Raw genomic sequence first — 23,732 nt, forward strand, 5'->3', positions numbered from 1 at the left:
TATCGTTTCTGTATCTATGGTCTATGTATCTATGGTCTCTGTATTGTCTCTGTATCTATCGTTTCTGTATCTATGGTCTATGTATCTATGGTCTCTGTATTGTCTCTGTATCTATCGTTTCTGTATCTATGGTCTATGTATCTATGGTCTCTGTATCTGTCGATTCTATATCTATCGTTTTTGAATCTATCGTATCTGTATCTTCTTTAACATCCTGGTGATAAATAGAATTGATTAGTTCTGGTTCTATTCAATCCATCTTGTGAAAACTTGGAAAGATGGTTTCTGTCAAAAATTATAAATCAACATTTTAAATTTCTCCAGCGTTAAGTTACTTTTTTAGACAAATCCAAGGCTATTGTTTATAAAAACTTTTGGTTTTGAATTTATTCTTTCAATTTCTCTTCTAATTTTTTTTTTTTATTTAAGGGATAAAACCCCATCATTTAGATATACTATATATATATATAGATATTTATATATGTAAACGATAATAAAAACCGCACAAACAAACCAGTTATAGTGAAAAGAAATTTAGATTTTTTAACATATTTTAAATCTTTCACAGGACCAGACCAAATGAATCCGGAAAGTTTAACGAGAAAGAAAACAACATCGTTATCTAAACAAGATTTGGAGAAATTAGAATTAGAAATAATATTTATTCGATCTGGAATAAATTCTCTAAATGACATTTCAGTAACCTTGTAAAGCTTGCAGTTTAACATTTATAAACTTTACTTTTATTACATTTAGTATTTTATTCATTCTTGAATTCTGCAACACAAACATAAAGAATAATTGAATTTTAAAAAAAATATTTAAATTTATTTATGTTCTCCATTTCCCACATTTTCTTTATCCTCCTCAAATTTCTTTCAGTCGCGATCTCCCTTTTTACTTTCTCTTTCTCTACTTTCTTTCTTTCTTGTTTATCTGATGTTGCTGTCTAAATACTTTCTCATTTTTGTATTCTTCTCCAAAAAATAAAAAATACAAAAGATAAGTTTTTGTTCCAATTTATTCAGTCGTGGTTCATTTCACTTTCTTCTAAAACCTAGATATAAATCTATTCCGTAACCTAGATATAAATTTATTCCGTAACGAAGCTCAGATTAAGTCAAAACGTTTAGCCAGAGTACTTTGTCAAATGTGAAGATCGAGACAGACAAGAACACAATGTACTTCAGATGAGAAGATGCACTTTTTAACACTTTGTAAACTATTGAATGAGCAATGAACATCGTGTATACTTTATTTAGTTGGATGTACTTTATTTAGTAATATATGTGATCACCCTTTACTCTTTAGTAGGCTGTGTGTACTATTAAACACTCCGTACCGTTTAGTAGTGTTTGTGTATTATTGAACGATGAACACACATGTACTTTATTTAGTGTGTATATATATATATATATGAAACACCCTGTACTGTTCAGTGGAATGTGTACCATTGAATACGGGTCACTTTCATTCTTTGTTTCTGAATTTAATTATAAAGACTTGTCAATATATTCGTATCTGATAACGGGAATCTGTCATTTTCACTTTGACCCAACGGTTTTCATATTTTGTGTTTGCCCTTTTTATTTTTACGAAAAATGGATTTGAACTGCAAGATTTAATTCGTATAGTGGAGAATTAAGATGAAAACGTCATTGTATTTAAACTGATAAACAATAAACGATGTGTCTTAATAAACATTGGAATTTATTGACGACTTTTATATCGTCTTTGTTCAATGCGGCATTTTTTTCGTGAACACAGTTTCGTATTTCTATTTAAAACACTTAACGGTGAACTCTATGAATCTCGGGATTTCTAAAACGTGGTCTACCATTTTCCCTTCTCTTTCTTTTTCACTCAATATTGGAGTTTTAATTCGTCGCTGGTTTCCATGTTTATTGTTGGTAGGCCCGGTCTTAGAGTGAATAAGCAAACGATAAAATAAAACTAATGGGCTGAGGGGAATTCAAGGCTTGATTTAATCAGCATTAAATTGACAGAATTAGTGTCGAGATATTATACATTTCTTTCAGCTCTAGGCATTTTCCTGCATTAGCTTTTTCTGCTTAATTGGAAATCTAAAAGTAGTGTGGAATAAAAACCTTAACTTTATCCAGGACCAGTTAAACAGAATATTTAAACGACAAAAAAACCCGTTGTCTTTGCCAACAGCAATTTAGATTCAAAAAAGTTGTTTAAACTGTTGTTTAAGGATTTAATTTAATTAAGTAATTTCTTTGTTTTGCCTAGTCTCTTGGGGAACTTTGCCTTGTCTCTTGGGGAACTTTGCCTAGTCTCTTGGGGAACTTTGCCTAGTCTCTTGGGGAACTTTGCCTAGTCTCTTGGGGAACTTTGCTTTTTCTATATTTTTATACTTTTCCTGATTTCTTTGAATATTCTTGATCACTAAAAACATCCCACAGATTTTTCTGTTCCGGTGGAATTTCAAAAATCATATGAATCTAACATTTACTGAAGGGACATTTTTCAATCCTGACCAGGCCATAAACCTAACCTGTGTCTAGGACTATAGGTCCAAATAACAAACTAACTGACAACTTAAACAAATATGTATATATGCAGATTGTTCACAGTTGTTTCTTCATTCTTCAATTTTGAACTGAATAAACTTTACATACTAATAAAACTTACAGATTTTATAAATACAACAAGATTTGTGATTTGAGATATCTGTAAGATTCAGAGCTTAAGATACAGATGCAACAATATATGTTAGCTATCTGTAACATACAGATTACATAGAAACAACAAGATGTGTAATGTGAGTTATTTGTAACATACAGAGTACAGAGATTATGAAGATGTGCATGAGATATCAACGCTACAACAATGATTAATGTCTTAAATATCTGTGATTATTGTTTCTCTAGATATATACTTTTAAAACTTAATTTTTTTAGAAAAATGAAATCTAGGCTTTATTGCTTTGTTTTACTCCTTCATCTGAAAGGTAAGTTTGCAGATTTTATTAGTTTGCATTTATAGAATTATCTTTGCATGCATAATTTGCATACTTTTATCATAAACCTTTAAACCCCATAATCTGCCATGTAAAGCATATCTACTTATACATTATTGGAGAAAATGACATGTTTTATCAGACAGATTTGACATCCACCTTATATCAGAATTAAACACCAGATCTCCAGAACGAAATCCCCCCCCCCCTCGAGATATCCTGTTGCGCCCATTTCAAGGAACCATGTGTCCTATGTGTGGGAAATCCACATATATTTGATATTGTCCTAAATTTTTTGCACAATGGCTGGGTTTGATCGTATTTCCTGTTGTTTTGTTAAATATTCACAAACCAAATTTTATTTCTTGTTAAATGAAAACCTTTTGGTTTACAAATGATTGGAAATTGCATATATTTTGCATTGGTATTATAATTCATATTCTAAGGCATTGGTCCATCACATGTTTTTCATTTTGTATTCGTGGAATTAACCTTGCTCGATCAAATTCAATAGGCATAGCTGAAAAACTTGTAAAAACACGAAAACATTAAGATTGAATAAAAAATATTATATTTTAAAGATATACTCGTATTTAGGAAGCTTCCATGTATTGCATAATTTGCATGGGTGTTCCGAAAAAATCGGAATTAAGTAAAAACAGTATGATACCATATTTACATAATCTTGGAATATTTAAACTTTGGTCTGGCCTGGCTTTATAATTGAAATGTTAGGAATTTGGTGTTCGTTTCAAAACCTCTATATATGTAAAGTTGTAATCACTGTTTGTTTGTCTGATCATAACTCAGGAACCCCTTGACCGATTTGCCTTAAATTATGATTAGGGAACTCGTTAAAACTATGGGAATGTTCTTAGCTTGGTTTGAGTCTAAGTTGAGTGGTTAACTTTCATAGAGAACCTTTAGATTTCAGACAAGGCTGGGTTCTCGCACCTAGTATCACAGAAACTGAAAGTATTTCCAATTTTATTTGGAAAGAAAATGAGTTTTATAATACCTAAAACTTTGTAACCTTATGTCATAGACCTTTGATATTTCAAACTATTACCTTTGTTAGATCAATTAATCTAAATTTGAAATATCAAAGGTTTACACCATTAGGTTGCAAAAATATATATTAGAAAATTTGATTTCATAATGAATTCTTATGTTTGTTGAGACACCCGCCCTGCAGTATTTAAATTAATTTCCAGTCCAATCATTTTACCAAGTTAAGACATTAACAATGAGCTAAAGTATTGCGGTTAGGGTTGAATTTAAACTACAAGAAATTCAAGGCGCTTCGCGCCCTTCTTTCTAGACTTTTAGAGCACGTTCTTTTTGTTTACATTTAAAGACAAAGAAGAAAAAAATTTTGCGGATTTTTAAAAAAAGATTCGCGGATTTTCAAGAATTTAATTTTTTTTACAAAATTAAAAACCTTTAAAACACATTTTTAAAAAATTTTTATCATTCATAAACCTTCCCTGTGGTCACGTCATGTCCCACAAAAAATTGGGCCCGATCGGTTCAGCCGTTTTGACGTTTATTGGATACAAACAGACAGACAACAAACAGACAAGCCAAATTTATATATAGATGTATATACCCTTTAATTGTTTACAGCTCGGTTTTTGGCATTATTCACTCTTCGACTTCTGCTACCCTCACTACCCACCTTATAAAGGGTAAACAGTCTAATGTCGAAAAACGGACATTTACCCCTTTTTTCTTTCACAATTTTTTAGGAATAAGAATTTTAAAAAAACTAAAAATATCTCTTACAAAAAAAGTCTAGTTTCTCAACAGAAAATTCTTAAAACCACCAGATAGATATTAAAACAGTCTTTAGTGGATCAGTCTCCAAAACTATTCTGATTAAAAGTTGAAAAGGGGGGTCAATCTTTTAGTAGTTTTTCCTCAAATTTCAATCCCGTTTTAAATCCTCTTGGATCTGTCTAACATATGAACTTTATTCTGGAATCATCAAATTGTTGGCTGCCTTTATTAACATTCTAACCGTTAATTGCGAATAAGATGAAGAATTTTTTTTTCGGAATTCAATTTATTTAATAAAATCCAAATTGTCCAATTCTTAACACAATTCTTCAGAGCTCCGGTTCATTTTTAATCACAGTTTTGAGATGCCATTTAACTAGGTTTATGTTTTGAATATTGTTTTACAATTTTACTTATACAATAAGGCTGTCAAACGAATATTGAATGCCGCAGATTATATATTTTTATATTATTAGAAACTATAAGCTGACAGAACGTAACAGAGTTAATACTTACTTCCCAAATACATTGGGACACCCTGTACTGTACTCTTATAATATTCTTTAATTAGCGGAGATAATCCCATCTATAATTTGTTTACTAAGTAGCCAGAGCTAATTTGCATTTTCAACCACTTTAAATATTAGGCCTTTAATAATCTCTTACTTATCTACTTAAACCTATAACGTCAAGGTTGCTTTTACAAGTTCTAAACAAGAGTTCAAAGAAAACATGCATCAAATAGAAATTAGTTGGTAGACAGTAGACAGTAGACAGTAGACAGTAGACAGTAGACAGTAGACAGTAGACAGTAGACAGTAGACAGTAGACAGTAGATAGTAGACAATAGACAGTACACAGTAGACAGTAGACAGTAGACAGTAGACAGTAGACAGTAGACAGTAAATAAACATTATTTCCTTTTCTTAATTTCTAGGAATAACCTGCCTGAAGAGCAAACTAGGATTCGACAAACCAAATATAATCGTCATTCTAGCCGACGATTTAGGTAAGATTTGAATAGTACAACAGCGTACAGTCTATTTTTGAAGGGGGTTTAGAAAATCTCAAGAGCTACATATAAAATGTCATCTCAGATTTGCAACGTTACCCCTCAAATTTTTAACTGATTCTTGTACTTGCATAGAATTAGAAATTACAAATCCACGATTAGTTTGATTAATTTGTCATTTTTATATACTCTTTTAAAATTAAAATTCACAACGGCACCCTTTCAACCTTTCTCCAATCAATAATTTAGAAGATATCACCGTTTTTTTTGTTGCTTGAAAATGGTTTAATTCTAATAATTATCTTGCATTGCTTCTATACCATTAATCTGAAACTGCAAGTCACTTTTCTGTAACCATAAAAAAACGTGCAATTATATCATTCAATTTTTAACAACCAAAGCTCTGTTGGATACCGTTTTGAATCACACTTCCCATTCTATAAATCATAGGGTCACTTAGAAGTGTAAAGGAGAATTCTGGAACGAACACTTGAATTGAAGCGCCACCTAACATTTCCTAAACAATCTCTTTAATATTGCATCAGATCCGAAGATGATCTGTTTATCTAAACACTAGTTAAATTTGCTAATCAATCAATATCATGTTTCTTGTAAACAGTTCAGCTTGTAATTTACGAAGTTCGCGCGGGATTCCAAAAAATAAACAGAAATTTTTGTTTAAAAAATAAAAAATGTTAAAAACATGTTTAAAGGATTAAAAATGAATGTAATTGATAGCTTGTTAAAAATACTGTTATTTTTAATATTATTTTTATTTAGACAGCCTGCCTTGTTATAGCGAGGGCTAATTTCTATCCTAAAATCAAAGAAATGCAGAATTTTGCGATGTTTTGACATTGTTCGGGAACTAACAAACCAGAGTCATGTCCTTTCAACAATAGGACGAATTTTATGGACAATGCAAATTACAGCTTTAAGCTTTAAGATACGAAAATTGTAAAAATATTTTGCTAAATTAGCTTCTTCCGATTGCAACACGCTGACAGATTAAGTTTATATCATAATGCCCAGCTGACAGATTAAGTTTACATTATAATGTCCAGCTGACAGATTAAGTTTACATTATAATGTCCAGCTGACAGATTTAGTTTACATTATAATGTCCCGCTGACAGATTAAGTTTACATTTTAATGTCCCGCTGACAGATTGAGTTTGCATTATAATGTCCCGCTGACAGATTGAGTTTACATTATAATTTCCAGCTGACAGATTGAGTTTACATTATAATGTACAGCTGACAGATTGAGTTTACATTTTAATGTCCCACTGACAAATTGAGTTTGCATTATAATGTCTAGCTGTCAACAATAGGAATAATTTTATGGACAATGCAAATTACAGCTTAAAGCTTAAAGATAAGAAAATTGCAAGACGCTGGCAGATTAAGTTTATATTATAATGTCCTGCTGACAGAGTAAGTTTACATTAATGTCCCGCTGACAAAATGAGTTTACATTATAATGTCCCGCTGACATATTAAGGTTACATTACAATATCCAGCTGACAGATTGAGTTTACATTATAATGTCCCGCTGACAGATTGAGTTTATATTATAATGTCCCGCTGACAGATTGAGTTTACATTATAATGTCCCGCTGACAGATTGAGTTCATATTATAATGTCCAGCTGACAGATTGAGTTTACATTTTAGTGTCCGCTGACAGATTTGAGTTTACATTATAATGTCCCGCTGACAGATTGAGTTTACATTATAATGTCCCGCTTACAGATTGAGTTTATATTATAATGTCCGGCTGACAAATTGAGTTTAAAATATCTGAAGGTTGAACAGTAGCTTGCAAATATAATGTGCTAAAACACTACAACAATGCACAATAGATGATATGAAGAAGAACAATTATGCACAATATACATGCAATATTGTATTCAACAATATGTCAACTCTATCAAGAACTGTCAGGAAACTAAACCTGCTAAACTATGAAAAATGCGTCGTTAAAGAAATTTGAAATGTTTTGACCAATTTTCAGAATATTTTTGCAGTTTAGAATAGTTTCCTATCTTTATCTTTTTTAAGGTGTAAATGATGTATCATGGAATAACAGAAATGCTCCAACAACAAACCTGCAGAAGCTGGCAGAGAAGGTAGGAAAAGTAAGATATGAAGAATAAGGAGAATAGGAGGGACAAGGAGGATAGGAAGGAGAAGATTAATAGGAGGGACAAGGAAGATAGGAAGGAGAAGAGGGATATGAAGGAGAAGAGCGATAGGAAGGAAAAGGAGTATAAAAAGGAGTATTAGGATAGAAAGAAGAAGGAGGATAGGAAGGAGAAGGAGTAAAAAAAGGATAAGTAGGAATAAAGAAGAAGGAGGATAGGAAGGAGAAAGAAAGGTGAAGGTGATTAGGAAGAATAAAGGAAGAAAGAAATGAAAAGGTGAATGGGAATAAGAAAAGAAGAAAGAGAGTTAGAAAGGAATGAGAAGGTGAATAAGAAGAAGAAAGGAAGAAATAAAGGAGAAGGTGAATAGGAAGAGGAAAGGAAGAAAGAAATGCGAAGGTGAATAAGAAGAAGAAAGAAAGAAATAAAGTGGAAGGTGAATAGGAAGAAGAAAGGATGAAAGAAAGGAGAAGGAAGAAAGAAAGGAGAAGGAAGAAAGAAAGGAGAAAGAAGAAAGAAAGGAGAAGGAAGAAAGAAAGGAGAAGGTGGATAGGAAGGAGAAGGTCTGAAAGAAGTGAATACTGAAGGGGATTAAGAAGTCTAAATTTGTAATATAAAATCGTTCCTAGTTTTTACCCAGTTTAATTTGTCCCACCCCTAGGCAAATATTCAAGCCTAACTATTTATTAGATTTCTTTTTTCTCATAAGAAAATGTATATATGTTAATCTGATAAGATCTCAGAGATTACAAGAGAGTAAGTTCAACGAGCAGGTTATGCGATAAAAGCAACTTTATACATCTTCTTTTCTATTTTTGTCAAATTTGGTTTTAATTTATTTCAGGGAGTTATTCTGGACAATATGTACACACTACCTATCTGTACACCATCCAGAGCAGCATTACTGACAGGAATACTATGCAGTACATATTGTACATAAATATTGGTAAAATTAATGTGTATAAACGTATGATGAGAGGGGAAAGGGGTTGTTTTTATTTAACTATTTAACGTAACGTATTAAAACTGCTAAAAAATTGGGTTATTTTGTTAAACACAAAATTGATTCAAAAATTATTTGATAAACCTGTCCTTCCTAACTTGCTCAGGAAAGTTCCTTGAAATTATAATACGTTACAGTAAAATGTGTAAACAAAACCTATCTCTCCCTTCAGATCTCCACATACTGGATATGGTGCTAACTGTGCAAAAAACGTAAACATCTCTTTATAAGGACTGAAATCGTAATTTTACTAGAATCTCCATCTTTAGAGCTGCATGTCCGATTTACAACAGTACCCTTAACCCTTAACCCTTTAGATTTCCAAAAATTGGATATAGCATGTCTGATTCACAACAGCACCCATAAAAACTTTGTTTAATCAAATATGAATGAGATGTTTACGTTAAACTCTTTCAAATTGTGGCTTTGCTACGATTGTGATTTGCCACATTTCTGCCTTAGATCTTAGATTAACTATCATCTATATATAAATTTGGCTTGTCTGGGTGTTTGTTTGTTTGTATCCAATAAACGTCAAAACGGCTGAACCGATCGGGCCCAAATTTTTTGTGGGACATCACTTGACCACAGGGAAGGTTTATGAATGATAAAAATTAAAAAAAATGTGTCTTAAAGGTTTTTAATTTTGTAAAAAAAAATTAAATTCTTGAATGATAACTAAATACTTTGCACTTTAGAAGAACCTCAAATTATTTAATAAAACCTTGGATAAAGAACTGAAAGTAAAATGTTAATGCAGGCGGTTTAACAATTTAATCTTTTCTACAAACAATCTGAGCTAATTGCTTAAAAAACACGTAAACTGGTAAATTTTTACAATGCAAGAAGTTGAATGCAATTAACAAGAAAGGGCACTCGCCATAATGCAGTTAAATGCAAATTATTCTGTTTCCTCAAGACTAATTATCTATCTTCTGCAGCTCAATTATCCCTCTTCAGCTTAAACAACAATTTTTAGCTCAATTAAGCAGCTTAATGGGGCTAAATACTAGTCTACGGAGCTTCATTGAGCAGCTCAATGGGGCTCATTTTTCGTCTACGGAGCTTCATTTCGCAGCTCAATGGAGCTCAATACTCGTCTACGGAGCTTCTTTAAGCAGCTCAATGGGGCTTAATAATCCTCCACGGAGCTTCATAGAGCTGAAGGGATCGGTTCAGTTGATCTGCATGTTTTTTTTTCTGTATATTTTACAGTTTTAACAAGTAGTGTATTTTTTAATCCTTACAATTAAAGAGTTGTAGGTCATTCATAAATTCTCATCCTTGTTGGTTAACCCTGTACACTGGATTAAACGATTAAACTCTTCTTTTCTTTTATTGAAGTTGTCCAAATGTTTGAATTCAAGTATTGCAAGTATAAACTTTAATAGGAGTGTATCCATTCAGATACGGGTTTCAGGTGAACATTTGATTAAATACACGTTTCTCAACTACATTTGGTATAGGAATATATTTAATATTATTTTGTTTCCTTTGTATTATAATTATTAATGTAATTATCATCTCAATGACTATAGACTATAGAGATCTCATTGTACCTTTACTATTACTGTATTTTCAAAAAAAATTATTTAAACAAATTTTAACTACACCATTTATATATGTATTTATATCTTTGTGTGTGAATAAATCTTTATAATAAGTATCATCTTAATGACTATAGATCTCCTTGTATTGTTATTATTACTGTGTATATCATCTCAATGACTATAGATCTCCTTGTATTATTATTATTACTGTATATATCATCTCAATTACTATAGATCTCCTTGTATTATTATTATTACTGTAATTATCATCTCAATGGCTAGAGATCTCATTGTATTATTATTATTACAGTAATAATCATCTTAATGACTAGAGATCTCAATGTATTATTATTATTGCTGTAATTATCATATCACTGACTAGAGATCTCCTTTTATCATTATTATTACAGTAATTATCATCTAAATTACTAGAGATCTCATTGTATTATTATTATTGCTGTAATTATCATCTCAATGACTAGAGATCTCCTTGTATTATTATTATTGCTGTAATTATCATCTCAATCACTAGAGATCTCCTTGTATTATTATTATTGCTGTAATTATCATCTCAATCACTAGAGATGTCATTGTATTATTATTATTGATGAATTATCATCTCAATGACTAGAGATCTCCTTGTATTATTATTATTGCTGTAATTATCATCTCAATGACTAGAGATCTCCTTGTATTATTATTATTACTGTAATTATTATCTCAATCACTAGAGATCTCATTGTATTATTATTATTGCTGTAATTATCATCTCAATGACTAAAGATCTCATTGTATTATTATTATTGCTGTAATTATCATCTCAATGACTAGAGATCTCATTGTATTATTATTATTGCTGTAATTATCATCTCAATGACTAGAGATCTCCTTGTATTATTATTATTGCCGTAATTATCATCTCAATGATTAGCGAGGGTTTGGTGGATATGCTCCTGAAGGGTTACCAACAGATCTCTCTTTGCTCTCAGAGCAACTTCAAGATCAAGGATATAATTGCTCAGCTCTGGGAAAATGGCACCTTGGATTCTGCAGGTTAGTTTTCCCCGCTTTCATCCCCATTTCCCCTTCCTCGTTCTCCTTCGGTATTCCCCCTTCCTCCCCTCCCAGCTTCCCCACTCTTCCCGATCAGTGGTTTCATTCTCAGCCCCATCCCTTCTCCCCCTTTAGTTTCATTCTCACCCCTTCTCCATTTCCTTCCCTTTAGTTTCATTCTCATCCCTTCTCAATTTCCTTTCCTTTAGATTTATTCTCACCCCTTCTCCATTCCTTTACCTTTAGTTTCATTCTCACCCCCTTCTCAATTTCCTTCCCTTTAGTTTCATTCTCACCTCTTCATCATTACTTTCCTTATAGTTTCATTCTCACCTCTTCATCATAAATTTCCCTATAGTTTCATTCTCACCCCTTCTCCATTCCATTTCCTTTAGTTTCATTCTCACCCCTTCTCCATTTCTTTCCCTTTAGTTTCATTCTCACCCCTGCTCCATTCCCTTCCCTTTAGTTTCATTATCACCCCTTCTCCATTCCTTTCCCTTTAGTTTCATTATCACCTCTTCATCATTACTTTCCCTTTAGTTTTATTCTCACCCCTTCTCCATTACAATACCTTTAGTTTTATTCTCACCCCTTCTCCATTCCTTATCCGTTAGTTTCATTATCACCCCTTTATCATTACTTTCCCTTTATAGTTTCATTCTCACCCCTTCTCCATTTCCATCCGTTTAGATTCATTCTCACCCCTTTTCCGTTCCTTTCCCTTTAGTTTCAATCTCACCCCTTCTCCACTCCTTTCCCTTTAGTTTCATTCTCACCCCTTCTCCATTCCCTTCCCTTTAGTTTCCTTCTCATCCCTTCTTCATTCCTTTCCCTTTAGTTTCATTCTCATCCCTTCTCCATTCCCTTCCCTTTAGTTTCCTTCTCATCCTTTTTCCATTCCCTTCCCTTTAATTTCATTCTCATCCCTTCTCCATTCCCTTCCCTTTAGTTTCATTCTCATTGATCCTTTCCACCGCTGTATTTCTGATTTAAAATTTCTCTTGATTTAAATATATTTATATTCTAGTGAAGAGTATCTTCCGACGAATAGAGGATTTAATTATTTTTCAGGTTATAATTTAACATGTTATTTTTATACTTGAATACATTTTTGTATAGAGCTGGCAATCTTTTACAACCCCAACTATAAGAGGGGCAAAGTCCTTTGCCCCCCACCCCGACCCTCCCTTATTTTAAAAAATTTTAAGGATTGTTTTTCTAATTTTTTCTATATCCATTTCAGATCTTTTAACCTATCTTGAAACATTATTCAAATTTTAGATATTTTTATTTAAACAGTTTTCATTATTATCTGTTTATATTGCCCTAATGCTAATACAAAGATTTAGAAAGTTTATGTTTAAGAATTTTTATTTTTAGGACTTTATGTTGGAGACCCTGTAGATATTCTTCAGGTTGGAGATTTTTAAAGATTACGTCTTTACTTATTTATGAAAAACTCAGGGGTGTATCGTGGAATGAGGGAAATTTATTGACATTGTATCTATTAGAAATACATACAATAAAGCGACGTTTATTAACCGAAAAAGTTTTAAAACACTTTTTTTAAATTGTATAAATATTGACTTCCAGAATCAAAGAGAATTTGCAAAACTATAATAAGAAAATTCCCAATTTTTAGTTCTGGTCTAATTTTGAAGGAAACTAGTTGTTTTTAAATTTCTCCTCAGTTTTCAACTGAACAGCGTATATTTATAAATTTAGAATATATTAAGAAGAAGGCAAAGTGTGTCCAAAACAATGGAGGGCATTTAGAATGAATTTAACCTGTTAACTGTGTACTTATATTCTACTGAAGTTTTGCAGATTTATTTTACATATCTTTCAAGTTTATAAACCAATATTTATAAAATTTTAAAGTTGATAGAAATAATGTATCATATTATCATATTATCATATTATCATATTATCATATTATCATATTATCATATTATCATATTATCATATTATCATATTATCACATTATCATATTTTTGCTTTTCTGAACTTTTGATTTTGAGAAAAACAAGCTGCGCGTATATTTTTGGGGCAATTGGAGTACCAAAAAAAATCCAAAAAATATTTGAAAATTATCATAAAGGAGAGTTGCATAAAATAGGTGAACTTTTTCACAAGACGCTGCTAATCACTTTTCTTTGACTCGCCCTGTATTCATAACTTAAAAATAACTTAAAAATTTAGAGGAAGTTTTGACGAAGAATAAATGGCAAAGTGGAAGTACAATTCAGCCTACTCAAATTTCAATAAGACGTTAATCTATAATTGCAATTAAAACTAGTTTTTAAAACTGGAAAATGCGCGCAAAAAAGTTTAATTCAATAACTAAAACCAAATATAAGATTACAGGATGTCCCAATAAAATGGGAATTAAATGACAACTTCTATATCGTCTTTGTTTCATGCGGGATTACTTCATAAATATAATTTCGTAGTATTACAATTAGAAAATTTAACACCGAAAACTAGTCTTCATAGGATTTCTTAAATGTGGTCCACCATTTTTTTTACCTTAAAAATTTACGGAAACATTTGGAAATTTGTCCAGATTCCAGTTTGTTAAAAATCAACAAAACTGTTCAAAAGTTTAATATCTCCGTTAATTTTATAAAGATACGGAGAAGGTAGACCTCATTTTGAAAAGCTCATTGGAATTTCAATCTTTTTTTTTGCACTTTCTGTCATTTATCAATTAATGGAAATCAAAGTCGGTATTCCTGTCGTCCCAAATTCCCATGTTTATTGGGACGCCCTGCATAATGAAAGTGACATAGCAACCATACAGCAAATATACAAAAGTTTGTCCGCTATAAATTTAGGCATGGAGAATGGAGGTCAAGTTTCTAAACTGGGATATTCATGTCCCCAAGATTCTAGGGGAAAGGGAGGTAATTACCCCTAGGATTTTCGGGGGGGGGGGTAATTGAAAGGAAAAGGATGAAGACGTGAGTCGATGAATATTTGATAATATGTTAGGTGTAGAGTTTTGAAAACCTAGGGCGATAAAACTTGGTTTTTAACTTTGATAAAGTGAGTATATATCTATCTACAAGTTTATACAAACTGTAGTGCGCATATATCTGAATTACAGGTTTTGTGACGGGGAAAATATAGAATTACAAAAAAAAACGTAATGGTTTAGTTTCCTAGGGGGTGGTAACTTGTACCGATTGGCGTGCCGATTTTGTTAACGGCCCCTAGAAATTTTTTACCTTCCTTATACCATGTACAACCCCATTCATGATGTATATCAAATTATGGGTTTTAGCTAGGTTTGATTTCAATTTCCCACCTCTCAGCTTTCACCTTTCTTAATTTATACCCAAAAGTTTGTCCGCTATAAATTTAGGCATGGAGAATGGAGGTCAAGTTTCTAAACTGGGATATTCATGTCCCCAAGATTCTAGGAGAGATAAAAAAGGAAAATAAAATTCAAAATTATCTTAGTAAAACAACAATTATTAATCATATATTGAATAATAAATAGTAAAAAAATCTATATTGAATAATAAATATTAAATCATGATTCATATAATGAATATACTTTTTAACATAATGAATGACATTTTTTTGAGGGAACCCATGAGCACCCTGGGGATGGGCTAAACAAATTCTAAAATTTGTATTTTTCAAAAATCGATTTTTTAAAATTCCACGGGCAACGCCGGACCCTTCCATAGCATTTTATAATTTTACATATATTCTGTAATGAACGATGAATAAATAAAATATATTCTATCATTATGATAGATTAATGAATTCTGTAAGATAATGTATAATAAGTAAATTAATTATATTAGGTAAGATAATGAATAATAAATGAATGAATTTTATTCAGCAAGAAATTGAATAATGATTTAATGAATTATATTCTGTAGAATGATTCATGATGAATGAATTAATTATATTAAATAAGTTCATGAATAACGAATGAATGAGTTATATTCTGTAACAGGATGAATAATGAATTAATGAATTATATTCTGTAAGATAGTGAATGTTCTAAAGAAGACTGACCAGTATCAGAATACTGTTCTCCTGTTCCTATCAGATAACGGAGCTAAGTTTGACAAAAAAGAAGAAGGAAAAAAATTATTGCAAACATACTTAATACTTTTAATATTTTTTTTACGATTTTTGACGCACATCTTTGGATTATTTTTTGGACAATTTAGCCTTTTTGAAATAAAAAAAATCTAAACATTTATATAAAATTTTGCAATGTTTTGATCAGACTTTAATTATCCACTGAAGGGGTTTAAGGGCACGCTGTATGAAGGAGGAACCAAGGTGACTGGATTATTAGAAGGATTAAAAAAAAAAAATATATTGATATTATTTTTTTATTGTTCTAGATTCCTGCCTTCATTCACAGTCCTTTACTAGATCCAGCTGCAAGGGGTTCAAGGTATTTAATATTTATAAGATCTAGAGACTGTGCTCCAAATTTTAGAGGAATGTAATATTGATAAATTAAAGGGGCTGTATGCCAAATTTTAGAGGAATGTAATATTGATAAATTAAAGGGGCTGTATGCCTAATTTTAGGGGAATGTTAGATTGATGATTTAAAGGGGCTGTATGCCTAATTTTAGGGGAATGTTAGATTGATAATTTAAAGGGGCTGTATACCTAATTTTAAGGTATGTTAGATTAATAAATTAAAGGGGCTGTATACCTATTTTTAAGGTATGTTAGATTAATAAATTAAAGAGACTGTTCACCTAATTTCAAGGAAATGTAAGATTATTAGATGAACTTGTGGTTTAACAAAATCTGGGGAAAACCAGACTTGAGAACCAGTTAGTTATTTAGTAATTTTTTCATGCATGATACCCATTTCAATAACGTATATAGTTTTATTCAGTTTTACTCGAATTATTTAAAAGCAGGTCAAGTTACTTAATCACCCTGTTGTAAGGTGATTAAGTAAGTTTATCACCCTACAATGAGACAAATAAATTGATAAATTCCATCAAAATTGAATAAAAAATTTTGAATCCTTATTAACCACTGAGATTTAGACAACTCCAAAAGTTAGTCATCAGGTTCTTAGACAACCTCGGCTTTAACTTGTCCTAAAGCCTTATTCTTTCGTTTTATCTTAGCAATTTACTCATATGTTTTTATAGTTCTAGATATCTGCATTTTTATAAAGTAACATGCTTGTTTCTACCTTTAGTTGAGATGGAGTAATTGACAAAATACTGATCCTGTTTTGCAGGAGAACCGGCAGATCTTGGTTTGCACTGAAATGTGTATAAAAATATTAATTTCTATATTCTGAAAATTCGAACAGAAGTAATATAGTAGAGCCAGATGGACCTCCTATTGATTTTTTACGTATATAGTTTTAAGAAGATTACTGTTTAGATACGGTGGACTAATGCATATAGTTTTTAAGAAGATTACTGTTAAGATACGGCGCACTAATGCATATAGTTTTTAAGAAGATTACTGTTTAGATACGGCGGACTAATGATGCATATAGTTTTTAAGAAGATTATTGTTTAGATACGGTGGACTAATGCATATAGTTTTTAAGAAGATTACTGTTAAGATACGGCGCACTAATGCATATAGTTTTTAAGAAGATTACTGTTTAGATACGGCGGACTAATGCATATAGTTTTTTAGAAGATTACTGTTAAGATACGGCGGACTAATGCATATAGTTTTTAAGAAGATTACTGTTTAGATACGGCGGACTAATGCATATAGTTTTTAAGAAGATTACTGTTTAGATACGGCGAACTAATGCATGTAGTTTTTAAGAAGATTACTGTTTAGATACGGCGGACTAATCCATATAGTTTTTAAGAAGATTACTATTTAGATAAGGCGGACTAATCTTAATAGTATTTAAGAAGATTACCGTTTAGATACGGCGGACTAATGCATATAGTTTTTAAGAAGATTACTGTTTAGCTACGGCGGACTAATGCATGTAGTTTTTTAGAAGATTACTGTTTAGATACGGCGGACTAATGCATATAGTTTTTAAGAAGATTACTGTTTAGATACGGCGGACTAATGCATATGGTTGATATTTACCCAACCTTGCTGGGGTTAACAAATACTAAGGTATACAAATTCAAAATATCTATGGTATATTAAGCTATCATCTTTGTTTGTTATGTTTTTTTTATGAGTTATAAATATCATAATTAGATACTTTCTACACATTTTTGATGAATGCTGTATGGTTTGAATGATAAATAATTCCCCCACGTTTTTATTTTTGAATTTTTTCTTTATTAAGTCAATTATCAATAAAAGTTTTTTTTTTAGCAGTTTTTGGCAGGACCTGAAAAGCCTTTTGCTGGTCTCTAAAAGTATTCCACGGGGCTTGGTCAGGGTTTTGCTAAAAATCTAGGTTCGAAAAGGATATTGCGGTGCTTCTGGCCGCATGTCCCCCCTCCTCCCTTTACTAAGTCCTCATTTAAAGCCTTGCCTTTTTTATTTATCAAAAGATTAAAAAAATATATTAATTTATAAAATATGAATAATATAGATACCGTCTGGCCTGGATGGATTAGATCAATGGGAATCTATTACAGGGCAACAAGCATTAAGTCCTAGGTTAGTATTGTCATGATTGTTATAATTATTATTATCAATATTAATATTATCATTGCTATTATAATTGCATTCTTATTATCAGTATTATCATCAATATTGTAATTATCATTGCTATCATTGTTATTCATTTTAATTATTTGTATAGTAGTACTATTGTTATTATTATCATTATTATCATTGCAATTAGATATTATTATTAGAATAAGTATGGTTTATAATATTGATGATTCATTCCTGCCAGTGAATTTGGTGTCTCGAGTAGAAGCAAATAGATTTCAGGTTAAATAATATTTATTAACAAATCTAGAACTCCATTTATGATACTAATAATCCATTGTTCTGGATATAATTAATATTTCTAGATCTAATCCGTATTGTTAGATCTAATCTATATTTCTAGATCTAATCCATATTTCTAGAGCTAATCCATATTTATGGATCTAATCCATATTTTTAGATCTAATCCATATTTCTAGATCTAGTCTATATTTCTAGTTCTATTCCATAGTTCTATATCTAATTCATATTTCTAGATCTAATCCATATTTCTAGATCTAATCCATATTTTTAGGTCTAATCCATATTTCTAGATCTAATCCATATTTCTAGATATAATCCATATTTCTAGATCTAATTCTTATTTCTAGATATAATCCATATTTCTAGATATAATCCATATTTCTAGATATAATCCATATTTCTAGATTGTTGTGCGTGATTCCCAGTATAAACTGATATGGGGACAGATCAACAGTATAATAAAGTAAGTTTATCAAAGTACAAAGAAATAAGCTTCCAGGGCGCTTCGCGCCATTCTGTCTTGAAATCATTCTAGCTTTAAATGTTACTTTACATGCAAGCAACTATTTTTCTTTGTAAAAAACAAATTATTAAATATTTTGCAGGATTCCATAATGTATCCTTTAAAAAATCAAAGACCCTGATCGTTTCAGCCGTTTTGACGTTTATTGGATACCAACAAACAAAACAAACACACAATATCATAGTATCATACACACTACTCATTTAAAAAAGTACAGAAATTAAAGTTAGAAAAATTAAAAGCGTGTGAATTTATATATTCTAAAAAACAATAAATTTAACATTTTTGAGAATTGTTTAAACGTTTTTTTTTAATTTTAGGAAATCACGTGTTAAGAACGAGTTCGGACTTCGATTCAATAAAGAGGTTTTTTTTTACCAATTTATGTTTACAGAGGCCGATTTTAAAGAATTTAAACTGCACCGACTTAAATCTCGTAAAATCTTGTGTTTGGGCTGCGTCTCAAATTTGAAACGTGGCTCAAATTATTTAAATTCGACCTCTGATCGCGTTCAAACAATGATCACATGTTTTTGCAAATTGCATACCATAGATTTTCTATGTTGCACTTGAATAAACTCACCTTTTTATCAGAATTGAATTCAAGGACATGAAAAAAGTGGAGGGAACATGTGGACTAGAAAAATCTAATCCACGAAAGTCAGGATAATATTTTGTTATCTTAAAATAGACACTTTAGATAAAGATTAAGTACATTAATAATGCTGACACAATGTTTAATATTATTCTATTTAAAGCTGAAGGAGGTTTATGACCTTGTAAATGATCCAAGCGAGACGAATAATTTGGTTAACTCCCGTCCAGATATAGTCAGGTCAGGGGGTATTTTACATTCATCTTATCCAAGGGGGGAGATGACGTAGCGTTCATATTTTCCATCAGGAATGTTCGAAAATCCAACGCCAGTCGTGAAAACTAGTTTTCAACGAAATACTGAGCTAAAAAAAATATTTTGAAATATCAACTATATAAGAATGCATCGAATTGAATTCGTCATTTATATATACAGTGATAACCAGAAAACTCTGGAAAAGAAAGACGACTTTATTGCAATACTTGTGAAATAGGCCTGTTTACAATGCACCATAGCTGTGTCTCATGCTGAAGGAACTATTTAAAGTTAAAACTTCACTCTAAAAGTCATCTTCTTAGCACAGAGTTTTCTGGTTATTACTGTAATATTGTGAAGATTATATATTTACTGATATTCTTAGGATATAAATATATTACAAATTCTATAAATATGTTGAGAATTAAGCTTGAAGATCTTCTCTTCTTCCTGGTTCTAATCAGACTGGCTCCTGGATTCTCTTTTCATCCTTCCCGGATTTTATCCTTCCATCTCTTGTGGATTCTTAGTTTGTGATCTCTACAATATAATAGATAAATAATCAACGTATTCTAATTGATCGAATTGGGATTGAAAGTCCCACTAACTGCTGGGAAAAGGATCAAACTGTACAATCAGCGTGACTTATTTTGACGTCAATCAAACGTCAACTGTTGAAGATACATTTTTATTTAAAACTGTCCAAGTGTTTTATAACTTCTTGTTCATACTTTATAATTACTTTATTTATATACACATGTTTCCTCATGCCTTTAATCAACCAAGGTCAATCCTGAAACAGAGCGTATTAAATGCAAAATATTTAAAGGGACTCTCGTTCTTATTTCTAAGTGACCCGCCATTTAAAGGAGGACATGCCCGTTACACCACAGTATGACATATAAACCTTTTTCTGATCAATAATGAAGAAAACATTGTTTGTTTGTTTTCTATCAAAAACGACCCTCCATTGAAAGGGGCATGTTTAATTTACAATTATAACATTACTTTTTTAAACCTTTATCTGGTCAATAATGTGGAAGATATTGTCGTTTCTACCTAAACCTTTATCTGGTCAATAATGTGGAAGATATTGTCGTTTCTACCTAAACCTTTATCTGGTCAATAATGTGGAAGATATTGTCGTTTCTACCTAAACCTTTATCTGGTCAATAATGTGGAAGATATTGTCGTTTCTACCTAAACCTTTATCTGGTCAATAATGTGGAATATATTGTCGTTTCTACCTAAACCTTTATCTGGTCAATAATGTGGAATATATTGTCGTTTCTACCTAAACCTTTATCTGGTCAATAATGTGGAATATATTGTCGTTTCTACCTAAAACAGTGTTGAATGCTGATAATTGCGTGTTTAACGTATGTATTATTAAAGAGCATTTATATAATCGGATATCTCTTTTATTCTTTTAGACGAATGTTTAAAGAGTATCGTTGCAAATACCACTTTTTAATTGAAATGTTACACTTGAATCGAGACTACGTCCACAGAATAAAACGATATTCTTTAATATTTAAGATTAGAGGACCTTGAAAATAAACGATATTCTTTAATATTTAGAAGATTAGAGGACCTTGGATTGTCACACTACAAGAGTGTTCAGCCAGGGCTATTCAGAGGACAAGCAGCCAATGTTCAGGTCAGGGGCTAAAAGACAATTAAACGATCGCGTGTGTTCTTCATAAGCTTTAGTTTTGTAAAAAAAAAAATGGTCGCCATATGTATATGAGCTTTCCAAAACATATTGAATCTAAACTATTAAAAACAAAATTCTAAGTCAGAGTAAATACTTTATACATTCATAAATTTCAAACATAGGCAAATCGATCAAGGGGTTCATGAGTTATGATCGGATCATAAAACAAACAAGCACACGGACACACTTGTTTGTTTGTTGGCATGTCCGATCTTAACTAGTGAACCCATTGACCGATTTGCCTCAAAATTTTATTCTTGAACTCGGAAGACCCACGGGAATATTCTTAGCTTTAAATTCGGTGGGCCGGTTGACTCTCATAGAGAATGTTTGGTTCGCAGGCAAAGCTGGGTTCCCAAGCTATTAAATGAATAAAATACTTAAACCGGAAACAGAATTGAGAATTAACCTTGTTTTTACAACATGGCGTGGGAAAAAAAGAAGAAAAAATGTTGATTTGAATGAAAGAAACGTGCCAAATTGTTTCAATTTGGATTGCGGTGGGATTCTAGACAGATAGAGAGAGAGTTAAATAAATATATAGAAAGATGACAAAATTAGAACTTTACTTGGATCCTGTTAACTTGACCTCCGGATTCTAGACAGATAGAGAGAGAGTTAAATAAATATATAGAAAGATGACAAAATTAGAACTTTACTTGGATCCTGTTAACTTGACCTCCTTTATTCCCTCTAATATATATAATATTGTAGGTCCTTGACCATAGACATCCGCAATATATATATATTTATAATATAGTAGGTCCTGTACCCTAGATATCCGCAATATATATAATATAGTAGGTCCTGTACCCTAGATATCCCCAATATATATAATATTGTAGGTCCTTGACCATAGACATCCGCAATATATATATATATAATATAGTAGGTCCTTGATTCGAGACATCCTCAATATATATAATATAGTAGGTCCTTGACCATAGACATCCCCAATATATATATAATATAGTAGGTCCTTGACCCTAGACATCCCCAATATTATAATATTGTAGGTCCTTGACCATAGAAATCCGCAATATATATATGATATAGTAGGTCCTTGACCATAGACATCCCCAATATATATGATATAGTAGGTCCTTGACCATAGACATCCGCAATATATATAATATAGTAGGTCCTGTACCCTAGACATCCGCAATATATATAATATAGTAGGTCCTTGACCATAGACATCCGCAATATATATTTAATTTAGTAGGTAATTGACCCTAGACATCTGCAATATATATAATATAGTAGGTCCTGTACCCTAGACATACGCAATATATATAATATAGTAGGTCCTTGACCATAGACATCCGCAATATATATATAATTTAGTAGGTCCTTGACCCTAGACATCCGCAATATATATAATATAGTAGGTCCTTGACCATAGACACCCGCAATATATATATAATATAGTAGGTCCTGGACCCTAGACATCCCCAATATATATAATATTGTAGGTCCTGAGCTGGTGTAGATCTGTACAAAGAACTACATGTCAAGGAAATCAATCATTCAATTAGAATTCTGATCAATCAATCAATCTGAGTACATAATCAATTAATTGGGATACTGATCAATTAATCAATTAGAATATTGATCAATTAATCAATTACAATACTGATCCATGAATTATTCCGGATAATGATTAATAATCAATTAATCAACCATAATGTTAATCAAAATGAATTAGCTCGGATACTTATCAATTCACATTTATTATGATCATTTTAAATCATATAATATTTTGACAGAGTTAGGTAAATTGATTAATTGATTTATACAGAAATGACAGAAAAGACAAGAAAGTGTGAGATGCCAGGAGAAGATCTTGTAAACGTTTTTTACGGAACAATGAATTCTAGTTCCCCAATCCTCTGTAGAACAGTGTTCCATCCGCAGTAGTTTAGCTGGAATTATATCCCAGTGTTCTATCCACTGCAGTTTAGCTTGAACTAAATCAGTGTTCCATCCACTGTAGTTTAGCTGTAACTATATACCAGTGTTCCAACCCCTAGTATAACGGTACAAATATGTATTGGAAACTTATGTACTAGTCATGTACTGAACACTGTAAAAATAATTTACTGTGTACTGTCAAAAAATTACGATACGTGTAGATAACAGTCAACTTCTAACCCAAGTTCAAGTAATGTACACTGGTTTTAGAAGTAATAGGTATAATTACTAGTCGATT

General features: G+C 31.4%; 1 protein-coding gene across 1 annotated transcript; it reads left to right on the forward strand.

Moving 5' to 3' along the window:
- The first annotated feature begins 2,931 nt into the window (after window positions 1–2,931).
- On the forward strand, window positions 2,932–22,987 carry LOC111698407 (arylsulfatase I). The gene is made up of 19 exons (XM_023468741.1): window positions 2,932–2,977; window positions 5,703–5,774; window positions 7,840–7,907; window positions 8,767–8,833; window positions 10,317–10,345; window positions 11,407–11,528; window positions 12,559–12,602; window positions 12,912–12,946; window positions 15,540–15,633; window positions 15,784–15,839; window positions 15,905–15,957; window positions 17,569–17,632; window positions 18,063–18,130; window positions 18,331–18,409; window positions 18,835–18,893; window positions 19,274–19,319; window positions 19,712–19,788; window positions 21,385–21,463; window positions 22,955–22,987. The coding sequence occupies exons 1-19, from the start codon at window positions 2,932–2,934 to the stop codon at window positions 22,985–22,987; spliced, it is 1,191 nt and encodes a 396-aa protein (XP_023324509.1).
- The last annotated feature ends 745 nt before the right edge of the window (window positions 22,988–23,732 follow it).

Source organism: Eurytemora carolleeae, unplaced genomic scaffold (genome assembly GCF_000591075.1).
Source record: "Eurytemora carolleeae unplaced genomic scaffold, Eaff_2.0 scaffold50, whole genome shotgun sequence".
Taxonomy (NCBI): domain Eukaryota; kingdom Metazoa; phylum Arthropoda; class Copepoda; order Calanoida; family Temoridae; genus Eurytemora; species Eurytemora carolleeae.

Bases quoted from the DNA above. Each gene is read 5' to 3' on its own strand.
- LOC111698407 (XM_023468741.1), top strand. From the start codon at position 2,932: ATGAAATCTAGGCTTTATTGCTTTGTTTTACTCCTTCATCTGAAAG. The intron at 15,958-17,568 runs GTATTTAATATT...ATTACTGTTTAG, and splicing joins CCAGCTGCAAGGGGTTCAAG to ATACGGCGGACTAATGCATA. The intron at 19,789-21,384 runs GTCAGGGGGTAT...TTTAATATTTAG, and splicing joins TCCCGTCCAGATATAGTCAG to AAGATTAGAGGACCTTGGAT.